General features: G+C 40.7%; 1 protein-coding gene across 5 annotated transcripts in view; it reads right to left on the reverse strand.

Annotated features, from left to right (window-relative positions):
- PLCB4 (phospholipase C beta 4) overlaps positions 1 to 20,011 on the reverse strand; it is a 171,595-nt gene that overhangs the window by 59,406 nt on the left and 92,178 nt on the right. For 2 of the 5 annotated variants that reach the window (XM_088026249.1, XM_028112976.2), the window contains exons 18-22: positions 17,133 to 17,168; positions 14,686 to 14,827; positions 13,965 to 14,049; positions 13,506 to 13,630; positions 11,556 to 11,607 (exon numbers count right to left, since the gene is read on the reverse strand). In XM_088026249.1, the coding sequence (XP_087882375.1) occupies positions 11,556 to 11,607; positions 13,506 to 13,630; positions 13,965 to 14,049; positions 14,686 to 14,827; positions 17,133 to 17,168 (440 nt within the window). Of the gene's footprint in view, positions 1 to 11,555; positions 11,608 to 13,505; positions 13,631 to 13,964; positions 14,050 to 14,673; positions 14,828 to 17,132; positions 17,169 to 20,011 lie in introns of all 5 variants that reach the window. The other 3 variants (XM_028112973.2, XM_028112974.2, XM_088026248.1) reach the window with 2 other exon arrangements.

Consider the following 20,011-nt stretch of genomic DNA (forward strand, 5'->3'; position numbering starts at 1 on the left):
ACCCTCACGGGACACTGTGGTCTCAGGACCCTCGGGGTCACAGAAAGACCGGAGGTGCCTGAGTGAAGCAGAGCTCCCAGGTATCGGAGCGGGGAAGCTGGCTGCAGAGACGGGGAGCCGAGGCGCGGGCTCTCAGCTCGGGGTTGCCATAAACTGTGATCCGCGGCCCAGTTGGGCCACTGCTCCTCCGGAAGGGACCCAACAAGCGGCAGAGCCGGGGAGACTCCCCTTCCTCCCCCAGGAGGAGCGGCGTGCGAGTGCACCGCAGGGATCTGCTGGGTTTGGAGACTCCACACGGGGTCGGGTGCCAGACATAGAAATGCTCGGTCACAGGCCGGGTGAACACGGAGTGCGGCCGGAGACCAGAGAGACGGGAGTGACTGCTTTTCTCTGGGGGCACACTGAGGAGCGGGGCCCCGAGTTGTCAGCTCCTCCGGGCAGAGATTGGGAGGCCACCATTTTCACTCTGGTCCTCCAAAGCTGTACCGAGAGCTTGCAGGGAACAAAAGCTGCTGAGAGCAAACCGGAGCAGATTGCTTAGCCTGGACTGACAAGGACGGGGCAATTCCGCCTCCAGCAAAGACATGTGGGGACCACGGCAACAGGCCCCTGCCCCAGAAGATCAGCACTAACACCCAGCAAGCCAAGACCAAGTTTACCGATCAGGGAGAATGGGAGAACTCCAGGGCTAGAGGAATACTCCACATAGAATTCATGGCTTTTTTACCATGATTCATTAGTTTTTCAAAGTTAATTTTTTTAACTGTTTTTTTTTTGAATTTTTCTTTTTCCCTTTTTCAACCATCTTATCATCCCTTTTTAAAAAAAAAACATTTGTTATTTTTCATTTTGAGAGTCATATTTTATCCCTTCATAGTAGTTACCCTTATTTTTGGCATATACATAAGTTGTTCTCTCTTTAAAATTTTGAGATACAGTTTCTTCTAACAGATCAAAATACACCCTAAATCACTAGTGTATGGCTTTGTTCTAGTCTGCTGCGTGATAACATTCTCTCCCTTTTTTTTCTTTTTAAATCTTCTTTCTTTTTTCAAATTTCTTATCTTATCAATTCCTTTTATAAAACCTTTTATAATTTTCATCTTTACAGTCATCTTCCATCCCTTCACTGTATCAACCCTTATTTTGTACATATATGTCTTTCTTCCTTTAAAATTTTAGGAGGCACTTTCTTCTAACAGACCAAAATACGCCCAAAATCTAGTGTGTGGCACTGATCTATGCACTAGCCTTATCATATTTGATCATACTCTGTTTTTTTCTGTTTTGTTCTGTTTTTGTTTTTATCTTTTTGTTGTTTTTTTTCTCTTTCTTTTCTCTTTCTTTACCTTTCTTTTCCCCTTGTTTCAGGTATTTTCTGATTTGTATAGAGTATATTTGCTGGGGATGTTGTTAACCTGTTAGCATTTTGTTCTCTCATTCATCTATTCTCCTCTGGACAAAATGACAAGATGAAAAAAATCACCTCAGCAAAAAGAACAAGAGGTAGTACCGTCTGCCAGGGACCTACTCAATACAGACATTAGTACGATGTCGGACCTAGAGTTCAGAATCATGACTTTAAAGATACTAGCTGGGCTTGAAAAAAGCGTGGAAGTTATTAGAGAAATGCTTCCTGGAGAAATAAAAGAACTAAAATCTAACCAAGTCGAAATCAAAAAGGCTATTCATGAGGTGCAATCCAAAATGGGGGCACTAACTGCTAGGATAAATGAGGCAGAAGAGAGAATCAGAGATATAGAAGACCAAATGATGGAAAATAAAGAGGCTGAGAAAGAGAGATAAACAACTACTGGATCACGAGGGCAGAATTCGAGAGATAAGCGACACTGTAAGACGAAACAACATTAGAATAATTGGGATCCCAGAAGAAGAAGAAAGAGAGAGAGGGGCAGAAGGTATATTGGAGCAAATAATAGCAGAGAACTTCCCTAATGTGGGGAAGGAAACAGGCATCAAAATCCAGGAGGCACAGAGAACCCCTCTCAAAATCAATAATAATAGGGCAACACCCCGACATCTAATAGTAAAACTTACGAGTCTCAGAGACAAAGAGAAAATGCTGAAAGCAGCTCGGGAGAAGAAATATGTAACCTACAATGGTAGAAACATTAGATTGGCAACAGACCTATCCAGAGACCTGGCAGGCCAGAAAGGACTGGCATGATATCTTCAGAGCACTAAACGAGAAAAATATGTAGCCAAGAATACTATATCCAGCTAGGCTGTCACTGAATATAGAGGGAGAGATAAAAAGCTTCCAGGACAAACAAAAACTAAAGGGATTTGCAAACACAAAACCAGCCCTAAAAGCAATATTGAAAGGGGTCCTCTAAGCAAAGAGAGAGCCTAAAGCAACATAAACCAGAAAGGAACACAGACAATATATAGTAAAAGTCACCTTGGGGCAATACAATGGCACTAAATTCATATCTTTCAATAGTTACCCTGAATGTAAATGGGCTAAATGCCCCAATCAAAAGACACAGGCTATCAGATTGGATTAAAAAACAAGACCCATCAATATGCTGTCTGCAAGAGACTCATTTTAGACCCAAAGACACCCCCAGATTGAAAGTGAGGGGGTGGAAAACCATTTACCATGCTAATGGACACCAAAAGAAAGCTGGGGTGGCAATCCTTGTATCAGCCAAATTAGATTTTAAAACAAAGACTGTAATAAGAGATGAGGAAGGACACTATATCCTACTTAAAGGGTCTATCCAACAAGAAGATCTAACAATTGTAAATATCTATGCCCCGAACATGGGAGCAGCCAATTATATAAGGCAATTAATAACAAAAACAAAGAAACATATTGACAACAATACAATGATAGTGGGGGACTTTAACACCCCTCTGACTGAAATGGACAGATCATCTAAGCAAAAGATCAACAAGGAAATAAAGACTTTAAATGAAACACTGGACCAAATGCACTTCACAGACATATTCAGAACATTCCATCCCAAAGCAACGGAATACACATTCTTCTCTAGTGCCCATGGAACATTCTCCAGAATTGATCACATCCTAGGTCACAAATCAGGTCTCAACTGGTACCAAAAGACTGGGATTATTCCCTGCATATTTTCAGACCACAACGCTTTGAAACTAGAAGTCAGTCACAAGAGGAAAGTCGGAAAGAACTCAAATACATGGACGCTAAAGAGCATCTTACTAAAGAATGAATGGGTCAACCAGGAAATTAAAGAAGAATTAAAAAAATTCATGGAAACCAATGAAAATGAAAATACAGCTGTTCAAAATCTTTGGGATACAGCAAAGGCGGTCCTAAGAGGCAAGTGTATAGCAATACAAGCGTTTCTCAAGAAACAAGGTCTCAAATACACAACCTAACCCTACACCTAAAGGAGCTAGAGAAAAAGCAGCAAATAAAGCCTAAACCCAGCAGGAGAAGAGAAATAATAAAGATCAGAGCAGAAATCAATGAACTAGAAACCAAAAGAACAGTAGAACAGATCAACGAAACTAGGAGCTGGTTCTTTGAAAGAATTAACAAGACTGATAAACCCCTGGCCAGACTTACCAAAAAGAAAAAAATGACCCAAATCAACAAAATCATGAATGAAAGAGGAGAGATCACAACCAACACCAAAGACATACAAACAATTATAAGAACATATTATGAGCAACTCTATGCCAGCAAATTAGATAACCTGGAAGAAATGGGTACATTCCTAGAGATGTATCAACTACCAAAATTGAACCAGGAAGAAACAGAAAACCTGAACAGACCTATAACCACTAAGGAAATTGAAGCAGTCATCCAAAATCTCCCAACAAACAAAAGCCCAGGGCCAGATGGCTTCCCAGGGGAATTCTATCAGACATTTAAAGAAGAATTAATACCTATTCTCCTGAAACTGTTCCAAAAAATAGAAATGGAAGGAAAACTTCCAAACTCATTTTATGAGGCCACCATTACCTTGATCCCCAAATCAGACACAGACCCCATCAAAAAGGAGAATTACAGACCAATATCCTTGATGAACATGGATGCAAGAATTCTCACCAAAATACTAGCCAATAGGATCCAACAGTACATTAAAAGAATTATTCACCACGACCAAGTGGGATTTATCCCTGGGTTGCAAGGTTGGTTCAACATCTGCAAATCAATCAACGTGATACAATACATTAACAAAAGAAAGAACAAGAATCATATGATCCTCTCAATAGATGCAGAAAAAGCATTTGACAAAGTACAGCATCCTTTCTTGATCAAAACTCTTCAGAGTATAGGGACAGAGGGTACATACCTCAATATCATAAAAGCCATCCATGAAAAAGCTACAGCGAATATCATTCTCAATGGGGAAAAGCTGAAAGCTTTTCCCCTAAGGTCAGGAACGCGGCAGGGATGTCCACTCTCACCACTGCTCTTCAACATAGTATGAGAAGTCCTAGCCACAGCAATCAGACAACAAAAAGAAATCAAAGGCATCCAAATCGGCAAAGAGGAAGTCAAACTCTCACTCTTTGCAGATGATACGATACTGTATGTGGAAAACCCAAAAGACTCCACCCCAAAACTGCTAGAACTCATACAGGAATTCAGTAAAGTAGCAGGATATAAAATCAATGCACAGAAATCAGTGGCATTCCTGTACACCAACAACAAGACAGAAGAGCGACAAATCAAGGAGTCGATCCCATTTATAATTGCACCCAAAACCGTAAGATATCTAGGAATAAATTTAACCAAAGAGGCAAAGGATCTGTACTCAGAAAACTATAAAATACTCATGAAAGAAATTGAAGAAGACACAAAGAAATGGAAAAACGTTCCATGCTCATGGATTGGAAGAACAAACATTGTGAAGATGTCAGTGCTACCTAGAGCAATCTACACATTCAATGCAATCCCCATCAAAATACCATCCACTTTTTTCAAAGAAATGGAACAAGTAATCCTAAAATTTGTATGGAACCAGAAGAGACCCCGAATAGCCAGAGGAATGTTGAAAAAGAAAAGCAAAGCTGGTGGCATCACAATTCTGGACTTCCAGCTCTATTACAAAGCTGTCATCATCAAGACAGTATGGTAATGGCACAAAAAGACATATAGATCAATGGAACAGAATAGAGAGCCCAGAAATGGACCCTCAACTCTATGGTCAACTCATCTTTGACAAAGTAGGAAAGAATGTCCAATGGAAAAAAGACAGTCTCTTCAACAAATGGTGTTGGGAAAATTGGACAGCCACATACAGAAGAACGAAACTGGACCATTTCCTTACACCACACACAAAAAAGAGACTCCAAATGGTTGAAAGACCTAAACGTGAGACAGGAGTCCATCAACATCCTAAAGGGGAACACAGGCGGCAACCTCTTCCACCTCAGCCGCAGGAACTTCTTCCCAGAAACATTGCCAAAGGCAAGGGAAGCCAGGGCAAAAATGAACTATTGGGATTTCATCAAGATAAAAAGCTTTTGCACAGCAAAAGAAACAGTCCACAAAACCAAAAGACAACCGACAGAATGGGAGAAAATATTTGCAAATGACCTATCAGATAAACGGCTAGTATCCAAAATCTATAAAGAACTTATCAAACTCAACACTCAAAGAACAAATAATCCAATCAAGAAATGGGCAGAAGACATGAACAGACATTTTTCCCAAAGACGACATCCAAATGGCCAACAGACACATGAAAAAGTGCTCAACATCGCTCGGCATCAGGGAAATCCAAATCAAAACCTCTAGGAGATACCACCTCACACCAGTCAGAGTGGCTAAAATTAACAAGTCAGGAAACGACAGATGTTGGCGGGGATGTGGAGAAAGGGGAACCCTCCTACACTGTTGGTGGGAATGCGAGCTGGTGTAGCCACTCTGGAAAACAGTATGGAGGTTCCTCAAACAGTTGAAAATAGAGCTACCATACGATCCAGCAATTGCACTACTGGATATTTACCACAGAGAAACAAATGTAGGGATCTGAAGGGGTACGTGTACCCCAATGTTTATAGCAGCAATGTCCACAACAGCCAAACTGTGGAAAGAGCTAAGATGTCCATCGACAGATGAATGGATAAAGAAGATGTGGTATATAGACACAATGGAATATTATGCAGCCATCAAAAGGAATGAGATCTTGCCATTTGCAACAACGTGGATGGAACTGGAGGGTGTTATGCTGAGTGAAATAAGTCAATCAGAGAAAGACATGTATCATAGGACCTCACTGATATGAGGAATTCTTAATTTCAGGAATCAAACTGAGGGTTGCTGGAGTGGTGGGGGGTGGGAGGGATGGGGTGGCTGGGTGACAGACATTGGGGAGGGTATGTGCTATGGTGAGGGCTGTGAATTGTGCAAGACTGTTAAATCACAGATCTGTACTTCTGAAACAAATAATGCAATATATGTTAAGAAAAAAAAAAGAAGAAGATAGCAGGAAGGGAAGAATGAAGGGGAGTAGTCGGAGGGGGAGATGAACCATGAGAGACGATGGACTCTGAAAAACAAACTGAGGGTTCTAGAGGGGAGGGGTGTGGGGGGATGGGTTAGCCTGGTGATGGGTATTAAGGAGGGCACGTTCTGTGTGGAGCACTGGGTGTTATGTACAAACAATGAATCATGGAAGACTACATCAAAAACTAATGATATAATGTATGGTGATTAACATAACAATAAAAATAAAAAAAAAAACAAAAAGCAACCCAGTTAAAAAATGGGCAAGTGATGCAAATACACGTTTCTCCAAATAAGAGAAACAAATGGCCAATAAGGACATGAAAAGATGCTTGGTATCATTAGTTATCAGAGAAATGCAAATCCAAATCACAGTGAGATGTCACTGCACACACATTAGGATGGCTAGAGTAAAAAAGTCAGATAACAGTAAGGGTCGACAAGGACGTAGGAATATTGGAACCCTCATACATTGTTGGTGGGAATGTGAAATGACACAGTGCATTGGAAGACAGTCTGGCAGTTCCTCAGTTAAACAGAGTTGCCATGTGACCCAGCAATTCCACTCTTAGTATATATCGAAGAAAAATGAAAATATACCTACACAAAAACTTACATGTGAATGTTAGAGCAGCATTATTCAGAATAACCAAAAGATGGAAACAATCCAAATGTCTATCAACAGATGAATGGATATATAATATGTGGCATACCCACACAATGGGAATTTACTCAATAGAAAGAAATGAAGTACTGATATGTGCTACAACATAAATTTTGAAAGCATAATGCTAAGTGAAAGATGCCAGTCACAAAAGACCACATACTACATGAATCCATTTCTATAAAATGTGCAGTATATACAAAGACGGAGAGACAAAGAATAGATGGTGGTTGCTTACGGCTGTGAACAGGGAGTAGGGGATACTGGGAGGTGATAGCTAAAGGGTATGAGTCTTCTATTTGAGGTAAAGAAAATGTTTTGAAATTGACCCAACTACACAATGTCTGCTCCTTATGCCCTTTGGTTACAGTCACATAATCAGACCTCCGTCAGATTCCATAACTGCCCTGAACTTGTATCAGACAACTTCATCTAAGAATTTTTTTTGTTAGAAAGGACTATAATCACAGATAGAAAAATTCCATACTAATATGAGCAGCAGATAAGGGACAATAAAAGCACTTTCCCCAAAACTCAGAGTTTACTTTTAAGTGTAAAAGAATCAAAATTAGAGGGATCAAGTAAGTCTTTCCTATTCTTTAGGAGCATGAACTTTTACTGACTTTAGCTCTAGATGATGTCAAAATTTATTATCTTTTAAAATCCAACCAGAAAGAATTCTGGGGCATGACTTTACTCCTTAAAGAAAAATTCCAAGTCACATTTTTGTGGTTTTGACAAACTTGTCATTCATTGCTATCTTCTAAGTTTGAACAAGAAAAGTGTTAAAGAAAATAACCCCACATTCAACTTAGATGTAATCATCAGTAAAGAACCTCCAAGGGAAAACACTGATTTTTAAATCAAGGATATAGAGAGTTTTCAGAATCATTCAAATATTAAAGATGATTTTGAAATTTCTCCTGTCTCCAAGAGAATGCAACCCTAAATAATAATTTAAAATCTCTCTAACTGCACAAAAGAGATGGTTTCCTATATTTACAGAGATTTGGGCCTTTTTTGTGGCTAGTGTTAGCCACTGGAAAATAGGATGATACAGCAAAAATCGAAGCCTTAGGATGGAAAGTAGATGAGAAACTACAATACTACACATACTTCAAGTGAAGCCTACCAGCATTGGCAAAGTATGGGACGTTAGCTCCAAGCGGAGGTAATGGATGATGGTTCTGCCTGTCACAAGAGAGGGAGCATTTGGGTTCCAGTCGCGTGGAATGAGGGATCCTGCCTCCTGAGAGCAGCAGGGGCAGGGTTTTTTTGGAGATTCGTACTCTCCATTCCTGGCAGCCATTTCTGAAGGGACCCTTCTCACCAAAAATACAAAATTGTGATATTGAAGATTTCCTGGTGTCAAAAACATTCTTCCATGTTCCCTCCTTCCGTATCTGCTTAGAAGAAAACTTATCTTTGAGAAAGTGAACTGATCCAAAATAAGAAGTACCAGGGGAAAGGGGCAAGAAACCGGAGTCCAATTCTCCAAAGCAGGCAGCCTTCAGGTTTAATGCTCTGCAGCCACTGTCTCGAAATGCTTAAAAATCTGTGAACAAGGAAGCCTTCATTTTCATTTTGCACTGGGCCCTGCAAATTATGTAGCTGGTCCTGCCTGGTGTTTTTTGGTACAGAAAAGAAATGCATTCCCAGCATCCAGGTCTGTGTGGTGGACATGGGCAGAGGCCAAAGCCAATGAAAAGTGAAGGGATCCAAGGATTTTCTGTGGCTTTGTAGGATCTCGGAAGGCAAGAGAGGAAGAGAAGAAGGGCCTTCAGCTAGGTGGGTGGACCGGAGCCACAAGAGTCAGAGGATGGGGTCATAATAGGAAGGACAACCTATTTCATCACACCCAAGATGGCATCAATTGTTCAACACTCCATTATCTTCTTTACCAGCAGGAAAGCAAAATGGCTGATTAAAATTATAAGGTCATGGATTTTGAGACATATTGCAACCTGAGAAATTTCTACAAAAAGTGTGCGTCTTTGAATCATAAATCATCCTACTATGTTGATATCAGCCACCCCACTTTCCTCTGAAAGTATGCAGACTTGAGAAATTAACTTGCTCTATCTTGTTTCATTAGGAATTATAGACATGCCTCCCATTTTTATACCATTACAAAGGAGTCTGCCATAAACTACTGCTCACTTTCCTACTAAAAATCACACTTACTGAGCCCAATGGCACGGCCTCCCAAAAGATCGGCCCAGAGAGCAGACAGGGATTCCCATGTAGGTTCCCAATGTTTTATTAGCATTGATGGGTGCAGAGGGTGTCCACGTGCTTTGCAACGCTGATGTTCTCTATGCCACAGCTACTGTTTGCCACCCTAAGCCTAAAAGGCACGGAAGGCCTCTTCACAGACGCCCAGCCCTCAGACATGCCAACAAGGAGTTTCTAACAAGTCCCTGAAGGTGGGTGGGTGAACAAGGGCAATGTAGTGAAAACCAGAGCATCCTAGATGCCCTTGCTCCACGGAAATGCACCTGCATGGCCAGCCCTGTATCTACCAGCTATGACCACTCCATCGTGGGCGATGAACTTTGCCTCCAGGTGAGGAAAAGGGAAGGGTGGGGGGTTGGCGACACATGACTGAACACGACTGTCAATGCCTCTTCAAGGCGGGCTGCCCCACTGAATCATCCTATTTTTCTAGCCCCTCTGGCAGGACTTAGGTTTTCCGTCACACCACTCAAGCACTTCAGCACAGAATTCAGGCTCCGGTAGCACTGTCCTTGTCTGGGAACATATTTTAAAATAAGCAATGGTGCATAAAGGGAGACACTGATCGTGTGAACCAGGGCGAAATAGAAAGTCCTGCAGTGAAATGGAGTGCACGCATACAACTCCTGTTGGGACCTCTTGATCTGGAAACAGTCCCCCTCCCTGTGGAAGTACTGGCTGCAGGACAGCTGAGACAAAGAAGGCAAACTTTAGCGTCACTGGGCCACACAGAAGGCTCTGAGGAGGGAGCCCCACCAGGGCTGGTGTGTCTGGTATGAACCATGAAGGCTGGGCTTCAGCCTTGAGCTTTCATCCCCACTCCAGCGCTGTCCCCTGCAGCCTCGCTGCCTCAGCTTGCCCGGGGGGGCCCATCCATCAGTTTATGTGCACCATCTCCTAGTGATGAACACTGTGCATTAAACAACAGAGCTTTAAAAAATTCTAAAACATGGGGAGTGCCCGGGTGGCTCAGTCGGCTGAGCGTCTGCCTTCGGCTCAGGTCATGATCCCAGGGTCCTGCATCTGGCTCCCTGCTCAGCGGGGAGTCTGCTTCTCCCTCTGCCCCTCCCCCCTGCTTGCATGCTTGCTCCCTCTCAATCTCTCTCAAATAAAAATCTTTTTAAAAATTCTAAAATGTGTATTTAGCGGTTTTCTTTTGAACTACGTAGTTGTTACTTCTTTCTGTAATTGACATATAACATACTACTTTACGGTGTATGATTTTAATTTCTTTCAAAGCACACAGCAGAGGAAAACATAACACATGTGCCAGCTATATGTGCAGTGAGTCACTCATGGGTGGAGGTGCATGGGCAGAGAACCATCCGGCAGGAGGAAGGGGGGGTGAGCGCGCACTCCGAACCCACGACTGCTGAAAAATGTTATTTTGACTGGCTGTTTTTAGTGATAAAAATGAGGTATTCAACCAGGGAGGCCAAGAATTTCCTGACAGTATTATGGATGGGATGGCATTCCACTGGATTAATTTAGAGGCTTGGGGACAGATGCATGGAGAAAAAAATGGCCACACCCACACCGGTTTTTCCTCTACAGAACTTCACATTTTCACTTAACCTTTCCATGTTCCACATTATGAAATTAGGAAATTAACATTTCCTACTTCACTCCCTGGTTCACAGATTTTGAAGAATGCCAGTTAAGTAAACTAGAACAATATTCATAGCATTATTTTTTGATAACTGCTCTTTACAAGACATGCAAAAGAATCATGACAGGACAAAGCTTTCTTCCTAGGTGTATTACATTCAAATTGACCCTCATAACTTCATTACATACTAAATCAGCTTCATTCCTCTATTTGTCTTAGGCAAAATACATATATTTATTATCTATGTTTCCCATTAATGTCCAAATGATCAGGGATCATTATCTGTCGTAGCTATAAAAACCCTTGAATTTAAAGTGAGAGAATTAAACTCTAGAGTGTGTATGATAAACTGCTTAACTTATAATTTTTTTATTTTTTGGAAAATTCTGCTTAGCAAACCGGGTAGATAAAGAATGTATACTTGCAAAAATAATCTATCTAGGGATTTCAATTGTTTCTTCTCCCATCCCTCAAACTCAGCTTAAATTGAGCAGCCCCTAATTAAAAATGACACAGTTTCATTACAGCTGTAGTATGGAGTTCAGGAACACGGTGACAACAGTTTAAATCATATTACTCACCCGCATGATCCATTATACTCAAATTTTCCCTGATTCAATTGCATCGCTAAATCTGTCAAGAGACAAAAATAATTTAGCATCTCATCTCCCTGGACAAGGAAGACCGCTATGGGTGATTTTAAACAATGGAAATCAGATACTGATCCTAGGCTGAAAGGTCCTTTTTAATGGGGTCTGTTGAGAGCACACAACTCTCTTCCCTGTTGAAATCATCTCGTGTTGAAGTCAAACATAAAATGTGTTTTCATAAAGATCATGCTAGAATTGCTTTAAAAATTAGATTCAACATATGAGTCAAATGATTGTTCAATTAGTGTTGAGAGTATAGATGTCCAACTGGGGAGAATGAGCCTTATGTTCACAGAGGAAGGGTAGGCTGGGGATATCCAGTAGGGTCACAGGAGTACAAACTTGATAAAAAAAATAAAACAATAAAAAATAAACTAGGTAGTATCATGGAAAAATTAGTGGCTTGTTCCTACTTTTAGACTTAGGGAGCATTCTACACTGGTTTATGGTTTATGGTTTATGATTTGGTTTATGGCATGGTTTATGATTTTTCTCTTGCAAGTGGATACAATCTTCTCTTTTTTCATTAGCAAAAGAAAAAAAAAGAACAAGCTGGTAGATTTTTCTTTTTTCTTTCTTCAACATGTTGTGGTTGATCCTAATGTTATAGAATAAAACATAAGCTGACCTAGTGAATAAACTGGTTTAGGATCATTTAATCCATATAATGGATGGACAACTGAAAATACAACTTGACCTCCCATCCCCCCCCCTTTTTAAAGTAAAATCAGCAGTACCCTTTTATTTGGTTTCTGCTAGAAATACTATGGGATTGTACTGATATCTGGTCAAAGTTCAGTATAACAAGGACTGATGCGGATGCTGTGCAGACATTTGACTCCAGCTTCTGGTCCCTGAGAAGGAGCCACCAAGGGGAGGGAAGTACGATCAAGGCCACCTTTATGGCAAAGGGATGGAAGTCAAAAGACCCTTCAGTCAGTCCAGATAATAGGGAACAAGGTGGATAGAAACTCTCAAAGTATGGTGGCTGGACTAGAAAAGGAAAATGCCCTCCCAAATCAGGAAACATGGGAGGCACCCCTCATATAGCAAAGGACTGAGCAAGAAGTTTTTGTTTTGCTTTGTTTTGCCAATTTTAAGGACCAGGCTATGGAATTAACCACAGCACGTGAATCGGTTTTGTGGCATATTTCTTACCTCTTTTAGGTAAATAACTAGAGCCCAGTACTCTTCTACCTCTAATCTTAAAATTGTGATCCTCGGCTCTTAAACAGACTTTAAAAACTTAAAAATAAAATTGTTTATGCATTTTAAAAACTTACTCCTCTCCTTCCAGGGAGGGGAAAAGATCATATATTGGAAGCCTGCCTTTGAGTACACTTTGGAGGACCAAGTTATGGATTAGTGCCTCTAAGAATATATAAATCCTTACATACTGTTTTAGTGGAGTCTACTCTAGAATATTCTGTACTTTTATGATGAGGTGCTGTGTTACTGATACCCACTGAATGTTAACAGAGGAAGGGTACTTTCTAAAGGAGAAATGAGTCATAGTTACTGTACAGAGATATTCAAATTTTTTTTCTCATTTAATTCCGTCTCTGGAAATGAAGATAAGTTTGATCCAAAAAGAAGAAGAATTAGAAATATTTTGGAAAAGGGGACAATGTTTGGCAGATTAGTTGTGGTAATTATGAGAGGAAATTCAATTTAAATCAAAATATTTTGTCTTCCACCCTTTTTATGGCTTTTATTTTTGGCTTTTCATATCTCACCATTACATAAATCCAACATCACATTGTTTTGCCATATGTCTGCTTCCTTTAAAAAAAATGCCCACGGCCATTGGATGGCAACTGTTGGCACCATCCTGTCAAAGTGTTCTCCTGGAATTTGAGGTCACTGGACATCAGTTCCTACCTGGGGTTTGATAGTTCAGTGAAACCATCTGGCAACCAGCATTCCAGAAAATCTGAGGCATGTAATTACTGGAATCGACCCGGCCTCCCTTGGGGTAAATGCGGCTCATTTGCCGTTTGTTATAACTGTGTAACTTATTAAGGAGAATGGCAGAAGAAAGAGTATTCCAGAAGTAATAAATAAACAACAAAGGTCTAGACCGACAATGAGAAACACATAGATAAAAGAGAGCAAATTTCACATTTATGAATGATGCCGAGGAGAAAAACCAGAGTTCACTGTGTAGACTATAAAAACAACTCACATTTGGGCAGATTTTCACAGTTTCTGTGGTCTTTCACACATATTATTTAAATAGCTCTACACCCACAATTATCTATTAGCCATTTATCTATTTTAGAGACTCCTGCCAAACCCAAAGTGCACCAGCTGTTCATTCCATTCACTACATAAGGATACTTCACAAATTCAATTGCGTGTGTCTTCAAGTAGCCCAGACCGACAGACTCGTTAAAAGAAGACATGTTATAATGGATATTGCGCTCTGGAAAGAAAAATAAAGATGCACTCAGCAATGCTCCCATCCAACCTTGTGGAAAGACAAGCAATAAATATAATTACATCCCAAATCACGAGGCTTTGGAGGCTGATGTTCTGTCATCATATTACTAGCTCCTACTTTCATTAACGTCCTGTGGATAGAGACAGCTGACTTAAATATTGATGGATTAAATTTGGAGTCATTGAACAAATTATGTATATACGTCCCACACAGCCACCCCTGAGGTATGTATATATGATGACCGATGGTGGCTTCTCCAGCCCAAAAAAGGGTCATGAAAGTTTAAAAATACCGTACCCATTTTTGGAGGTCGCTTTTGATTAAAAGGGGTCTTAGGAAAATACATCGAATGCAAGAAGAGATACTAAGCTCTCCTAGTGCTAAGAAATCCAGTCTTTCAGAGCCACCCTGTGGATGATGTAGGGAACGACAAGGCAATACCTCTGCATGACAAGGACACACGAGGCTACATGCATAGTCTGTGATACAAAACAGGGTGAGGTGGAACAGGGCCCGTGCCCAGAAAAGAAAAATGGGGACAAGTCAGACCACAGCTCATCAGCATAATAAAAGAGAAGCAGACAAAAAAAGGCAATAGAATTTAACCTTTGGTGTTACCTTCAGCCACATGGAAACCTTGGAACTTTACGGGCTGTGCATAGTTGATCATTGTAGACAAATATGGATGGATATTAGTGGTAGCACCTACGTATTTATAAGATGCCATCCATGCCTGTTCATCTTCCACAGTAACCAGGCCCTACAAGCACAATGAAAGGAATATGCGTGTTGAGGACTTCGGTGGGACAGGTACATGCTACAGACATCCTCACTAAAGATGATTTGCACACACAAATTGAAAGATAAAGACCCTTTCTTCCTCAATTTTGCTACTAGGATAATTTTAAAAGTTCCTGTCTAGGGGTGCCTGCCTGGCTCAGGTAGTAGGGCAAGAGACTCTTGATCTCAGGGTTATAAGTTCGAGCCACAAATTGTGCACGGAGCCTACTTAAAAAAAAAAAAAAAAAGTTCATGTCTATTATAGCCCCTAATAATATAAAAGGGGATAATAACAAAATATAAGCCTTCTCTCACATTTTTTTAAGATTGCCAAAGGACTTTAAAATTGTCAAGAAAGTAAACTGAGGTTCACAGCAATCTATGGAAATGTATAGCAAGTATTATCATTTATAATTTCATAAACTGTGGCACAAAATGGAAAAACAACTTCAGAGTGTATCAGAATCCCCTGGAGGGCTTGTTAAAACATACGTTCCTGGACCTCATCCTCAGAGTTTCCGATGAAGTGAGTCTGGGGGGAAGCCCAAGTATTTCCTTTCCTCTAGCTCCTAAGTGCTAATGATGGGGCCGGTCTGGGGACCATACTTTGCTTAATACTGGTCTAGAATTTAAGCCACATACATAAGTAGTTTATGGTACTTTTTAAAAAAGCTTATTCTGAAAATAATCTGATAAGCCACTACAGAGGACATGTCAAAATTGCATTATTTTACATAGAGGCAAATTATTTTGATTTATTTCTTGGTAAACCGGAACGAAATAAACAACAAAAATAATACTTTCAAAAATGATCCACATTTTGTTGAGAGCTAACTTTGAAAACCCAATGAAGACTTACTTCATTGGAAAACTTGGAGGATGAGGTCCAAGAATGTATGTTTTAACAGGCCCTCCAGGGGATTCTGAAACACACTGAAGTTGTTTTTCCACTTTGTGCCACAATTTCCTGCATAGATTGATACAGGTAGATGAACCACTTAGTCCATTCCTATGGACTATTTACAGGAATGGACTAGTTTAAAAAAATGGTCAGGCTGTCTTATTTGATGATTTAACAATCTGACTAAATCCTCAAACTGATTTCACCAATAAAAACCTGAGATAATCAAATAATGTAACTTGTTTTTATTTTTAGTCATTTCTTTATATGTCCTGTTCACCTAAACAAGGGCAGAGGCCATGTCTGACTGCTTTCTTGGATATTTAATGATGGTAAGTAACACCAGGACCATGTGTTGGGCACTGGGCTGAATTCCTGCATGCACAACTTCATTACTGCTAGTAATCATGTGGAGTAAGGATTAGAGTCCCACCCACTGACCATGTGAGAAGACTGGGGCCTTGAGGATTAAAGCAATTTGGCCACAGCTACTTAGCTAATACATAGCAGTGACCAAACACCAACCTCTGCTTTGTTGACCTCAATAGCTTCCGAAATTCTAGAAGAGCAGTTCATGAACATCATGGGAGGGATTGAGATCAGACTTACCCGTAACTATTCCAAACTCACTATTTAGACAGTAAGAAGATAGGGTATCATTCCAAATAAGACAGGGCCCCACAGATAGCCAGACATGATGTTCTGAAGCTCTGAAGAATGGGAGTCAAATTACAAGGCAAATTTCTGCCTGCAACGGCCACCAGTCTCAACACCATGATAAACCATTTGCATTTACTCTATAAAACCACTGTGGTATCATGAAGAATGTCAAAGAGGACAAAAGAAATTAAAAATTTAACTCAACTTGTAATAAAGTCAATATCTAAGAACAGCAAATAAAAGTCCTAGAATGCCTGCAGTGTGAAATTAACTAATGATCTTTTAAAATGCCAGTGTAGTTGGAAACAAGACCACCTTTCTAGTATGCTGGAACATCTGATGACCTATTAGGTCATTTTTATTTTCAAATTCAATGTGTTGATGATTATGCACTCCTATTATAGGAATGAAATCTCTAATGCCAACTAAGGGCCTGACTGCACTAAACACTTTTTTAAGGAAAATCATCTTATTCACCTGCCCTAGTTTTGTGATTTTTATCAGGATTTAATCACTTCATCACTGTGAATAATTCTTTTGAAGACTCCTGTAATTAGATGCATTAAGCATGTGAATATGATAAACAGTAAGCCTGACATTCCATGGGGTGAGGTGGGAGGGGGAGACAGAGGTAACATCATTTAATACAAACTGTTCAATATTAGAGGGGCACATATGGTATTTTGTAATGAAAACAAATTGTACCAGGTAACGATTTTCTTACCTTTTTGTTGATTTCATGTTCAAGGTCATCTGAAGCCTAAATTAGAGGAAGATAATAATTTGTTTACTTCTCTAAAGGGCAAAATCCCAATTTTACTAGCCATATATATATATATATTTTTTAAATATATGTAAGCTTATTATTGTATTTATTTGTGAAGGTGGAAAATCATTGATGACATAAAGCCATCAACAAAATAAGTACTGGAAAGATACAACAGCCTGACTTACATACCAGAGAAAGAAATCTTAATATTATCTCCCCTCCTTTGTTGATGGTCTTTCCTATTTAGATGTTTCCTTACAGTAGTTTAATTATTTCATCATGGGGCTTGGAAAATAATTTGATGTGGCCACCTCTCCTGATCTGAAAAGGGCAGGCAAGCATGAACGGTTACTCGATTCAACACTCATGTGTGGGTACTGATAAAGGCTTTATGTGGTAAGAGAGCAACGAGGTAGGCACTGAGTCTTAGTAGGCATCCAAGAGTCTCCAAGTAGTGGCAATACTCTCTATCAGAAGAGGGAGGGTGTAATCAAAGTGTTCCCTAGGCCTTGCTTTTCAAACACTCTCCAATTCTCAACTCCTACCAAATGCATGCAGCTACTGGCATCTTCATCCAGTCTTCAATGATTAAGAATCCCTGCCCCCATCAAAGACCACACCCTCACATCACCATGGATACCATCCACTCTGACCTTCTCCAGGAACTCACAGGCAGTTATCCCTTCTCTCTCTTGCAAGACTCATCTCTCCCTCTCTACAGCACCATTTCCAAAAGTTTGCAAACACACTCCAGATTCATTCATTCTAAAAATAACACTCCCTTGACTCCTCAGACTGCTATGGCTACCAGCCTATACCTTGCTTCCCTTTATAGCAAAACTTCTCAAAAGTATAGCCTCTACTCATTCACATCTGTTTCAGTGGCCCCCACCACACCATTGAAACTTCTCTTTACAAGGTTACGAATGACCTCCATGTTGCCAGCAATGGACACTCTTGAGTCTTCTTAGTGAGTTTATCAACAGTGGTCAAAAACCAACCACTTTGCCAGGGGCCAGGAGGTGGGAGAAATGGGGAGGTGTTGGTCAAAGGGGACAAAACATCTAGTTATAAGAGTAGTACGTTCTGGGGATCTAACGAATAGCATGGTGTCTATAGTTAACATTCTACTGTATACTTGAAAGTTACTCAGAGAGCAGATCTTAAATGTTCTCACCACATGCACACGTGCACGCACACACAGAGGTAATTATGAGGCAATGGATATGTTCACTAACCTTATTGAAATAATCATTTCATAATCTATCAAATCATCACCCATACATCTTCAACTTACACAATGTTATGTGTCAATTATATTTCAATTAAGCTGGAGGGGAAAAAAAAAAAAAACCACCTTTCTTTTCGTCTTCCCCCTGGTTTCTTGGCTTCCTTGATCTCATCTATTTCCCTCCTACCTCTTGGGCCATACCTTGCTCTTCTTTTCCGGCCTGCCTTCTCTGCCTCTTCCCATGGATCATCTCACTTATTTCGACGGCTTTAAATCCTATCTCCTGAATTCCCAGTTTACATCTCCAGCCCCACCTCTCCTCTAATTCTAGATACAGGCGATGATGATGCTCACAATGGTGAAGATGAAAATGATAATAAAGCAGCAATAATGAATGCCTTAATGGGGATGACCATGTGCAAGGCACCACCGGGAGCTCTTTACATATTCTAGACCCATCGACTCTTCACAACAGACCAACGGGATAGGTGTTATCCTCTTCATTTTGCAGCTGAGAAAACCGAGGCACTGGGAGCTTCAGTGACTTGCTTGAGGTAACACAGGTAGGACATGAAAGCAGTGTCATGGGTCAAGGCTACAGGTGCCTAGGCGGCCTGCCCCTGGAGTACCTCACTGGCCTCAAAGACCCTGTCCCACTTGAGACACTGAGTTCTTTCTCTTCCAGTCTTCCCCACTGTCCACCCAGCTCCTCAGACTCAGACCCAGAGAGTCATCTCATTTTTATCTTTCCTCCTCACTTGCCCACCTTCAGTCCATCAGCAAGTTGGATCATTTTTGTTTCCTCAGTAGACCTTGAACCCACTCAGTCCTGTTTCTACTGTCCGGTTTAAGCCTTGGGGGTCTGGCTAAGTGCAACAGCCTGGCCTAACTGCTTTTCCCGCGTCCACTCTTGCTCCCTTCTAACCAGTCTCCATACGGTCACACGGAGTGTTTTTTAAAAACTCTTATCAGGCTGCATTGCTCCCTTCTTTAAATATTTTCAGTGGCTTCAGATTCCACTTGAATTAACATTTGAGTTTCTCCTAGTAGCTTCCCAAATCCTGTATCATCTAGTTCCTACCTGCCGGTACAATCTCATCTTGTTTCCCTCTGCCCCTCACTCAGCCCACTCTGTTCAGTGTCTCTGTTGCTGTTGTCTCATAGCTGGGCCCTTCCTCTACTTCTGTGCATGGCTGGTTCCTCTTGACCTTTGGGGTTCTGGTGTCCTTATTCCCTCAACCTCATGATTTTCCATTCTAGCCCTCGTTTTTAGTTTCATACTAGCACTTTCACAAATTGTAATCATATAGTTGATGGTTTGTTGTCTGTTTCCTATTCCCTTCCAATAAGCTGCCATCAGACTATAAGCTCCATGAGAGCAGAAACAGCCTGTTTTGATCTTTTTTGGGGTTGTTATGGCCTAGACTATGCCTTGCACACAGTAGGTACATAATGGCCATTTTTCTCGGCTAAACAGTTGGATGGATGGAAAAACTTCCATGTTTATTCTACATTACGAGGGAGAGGAGATATCTAAGTGGTGGGACTGATTTTCTAATGAGGACTTGCTTGAGATAATCGGGTGGGTCAACAGGCTAACCTC

This window comes from Eumetopias jubatus, unplaced genomic scaffold, assembly GCF_037043125.1.
Source record: "Eumetopias jubatus isolate StellerSeaLion01/CBP00866 unplaced genomic scaffold, mEumJub1_p1.0 scaffold_9, whole genome shotgun sequence".
NCBI lineage: Eukaryota > Metazoa > Chordata > Mammalia > Carnivora > Otariidae > Eumetopias > Eumetopias jubatus.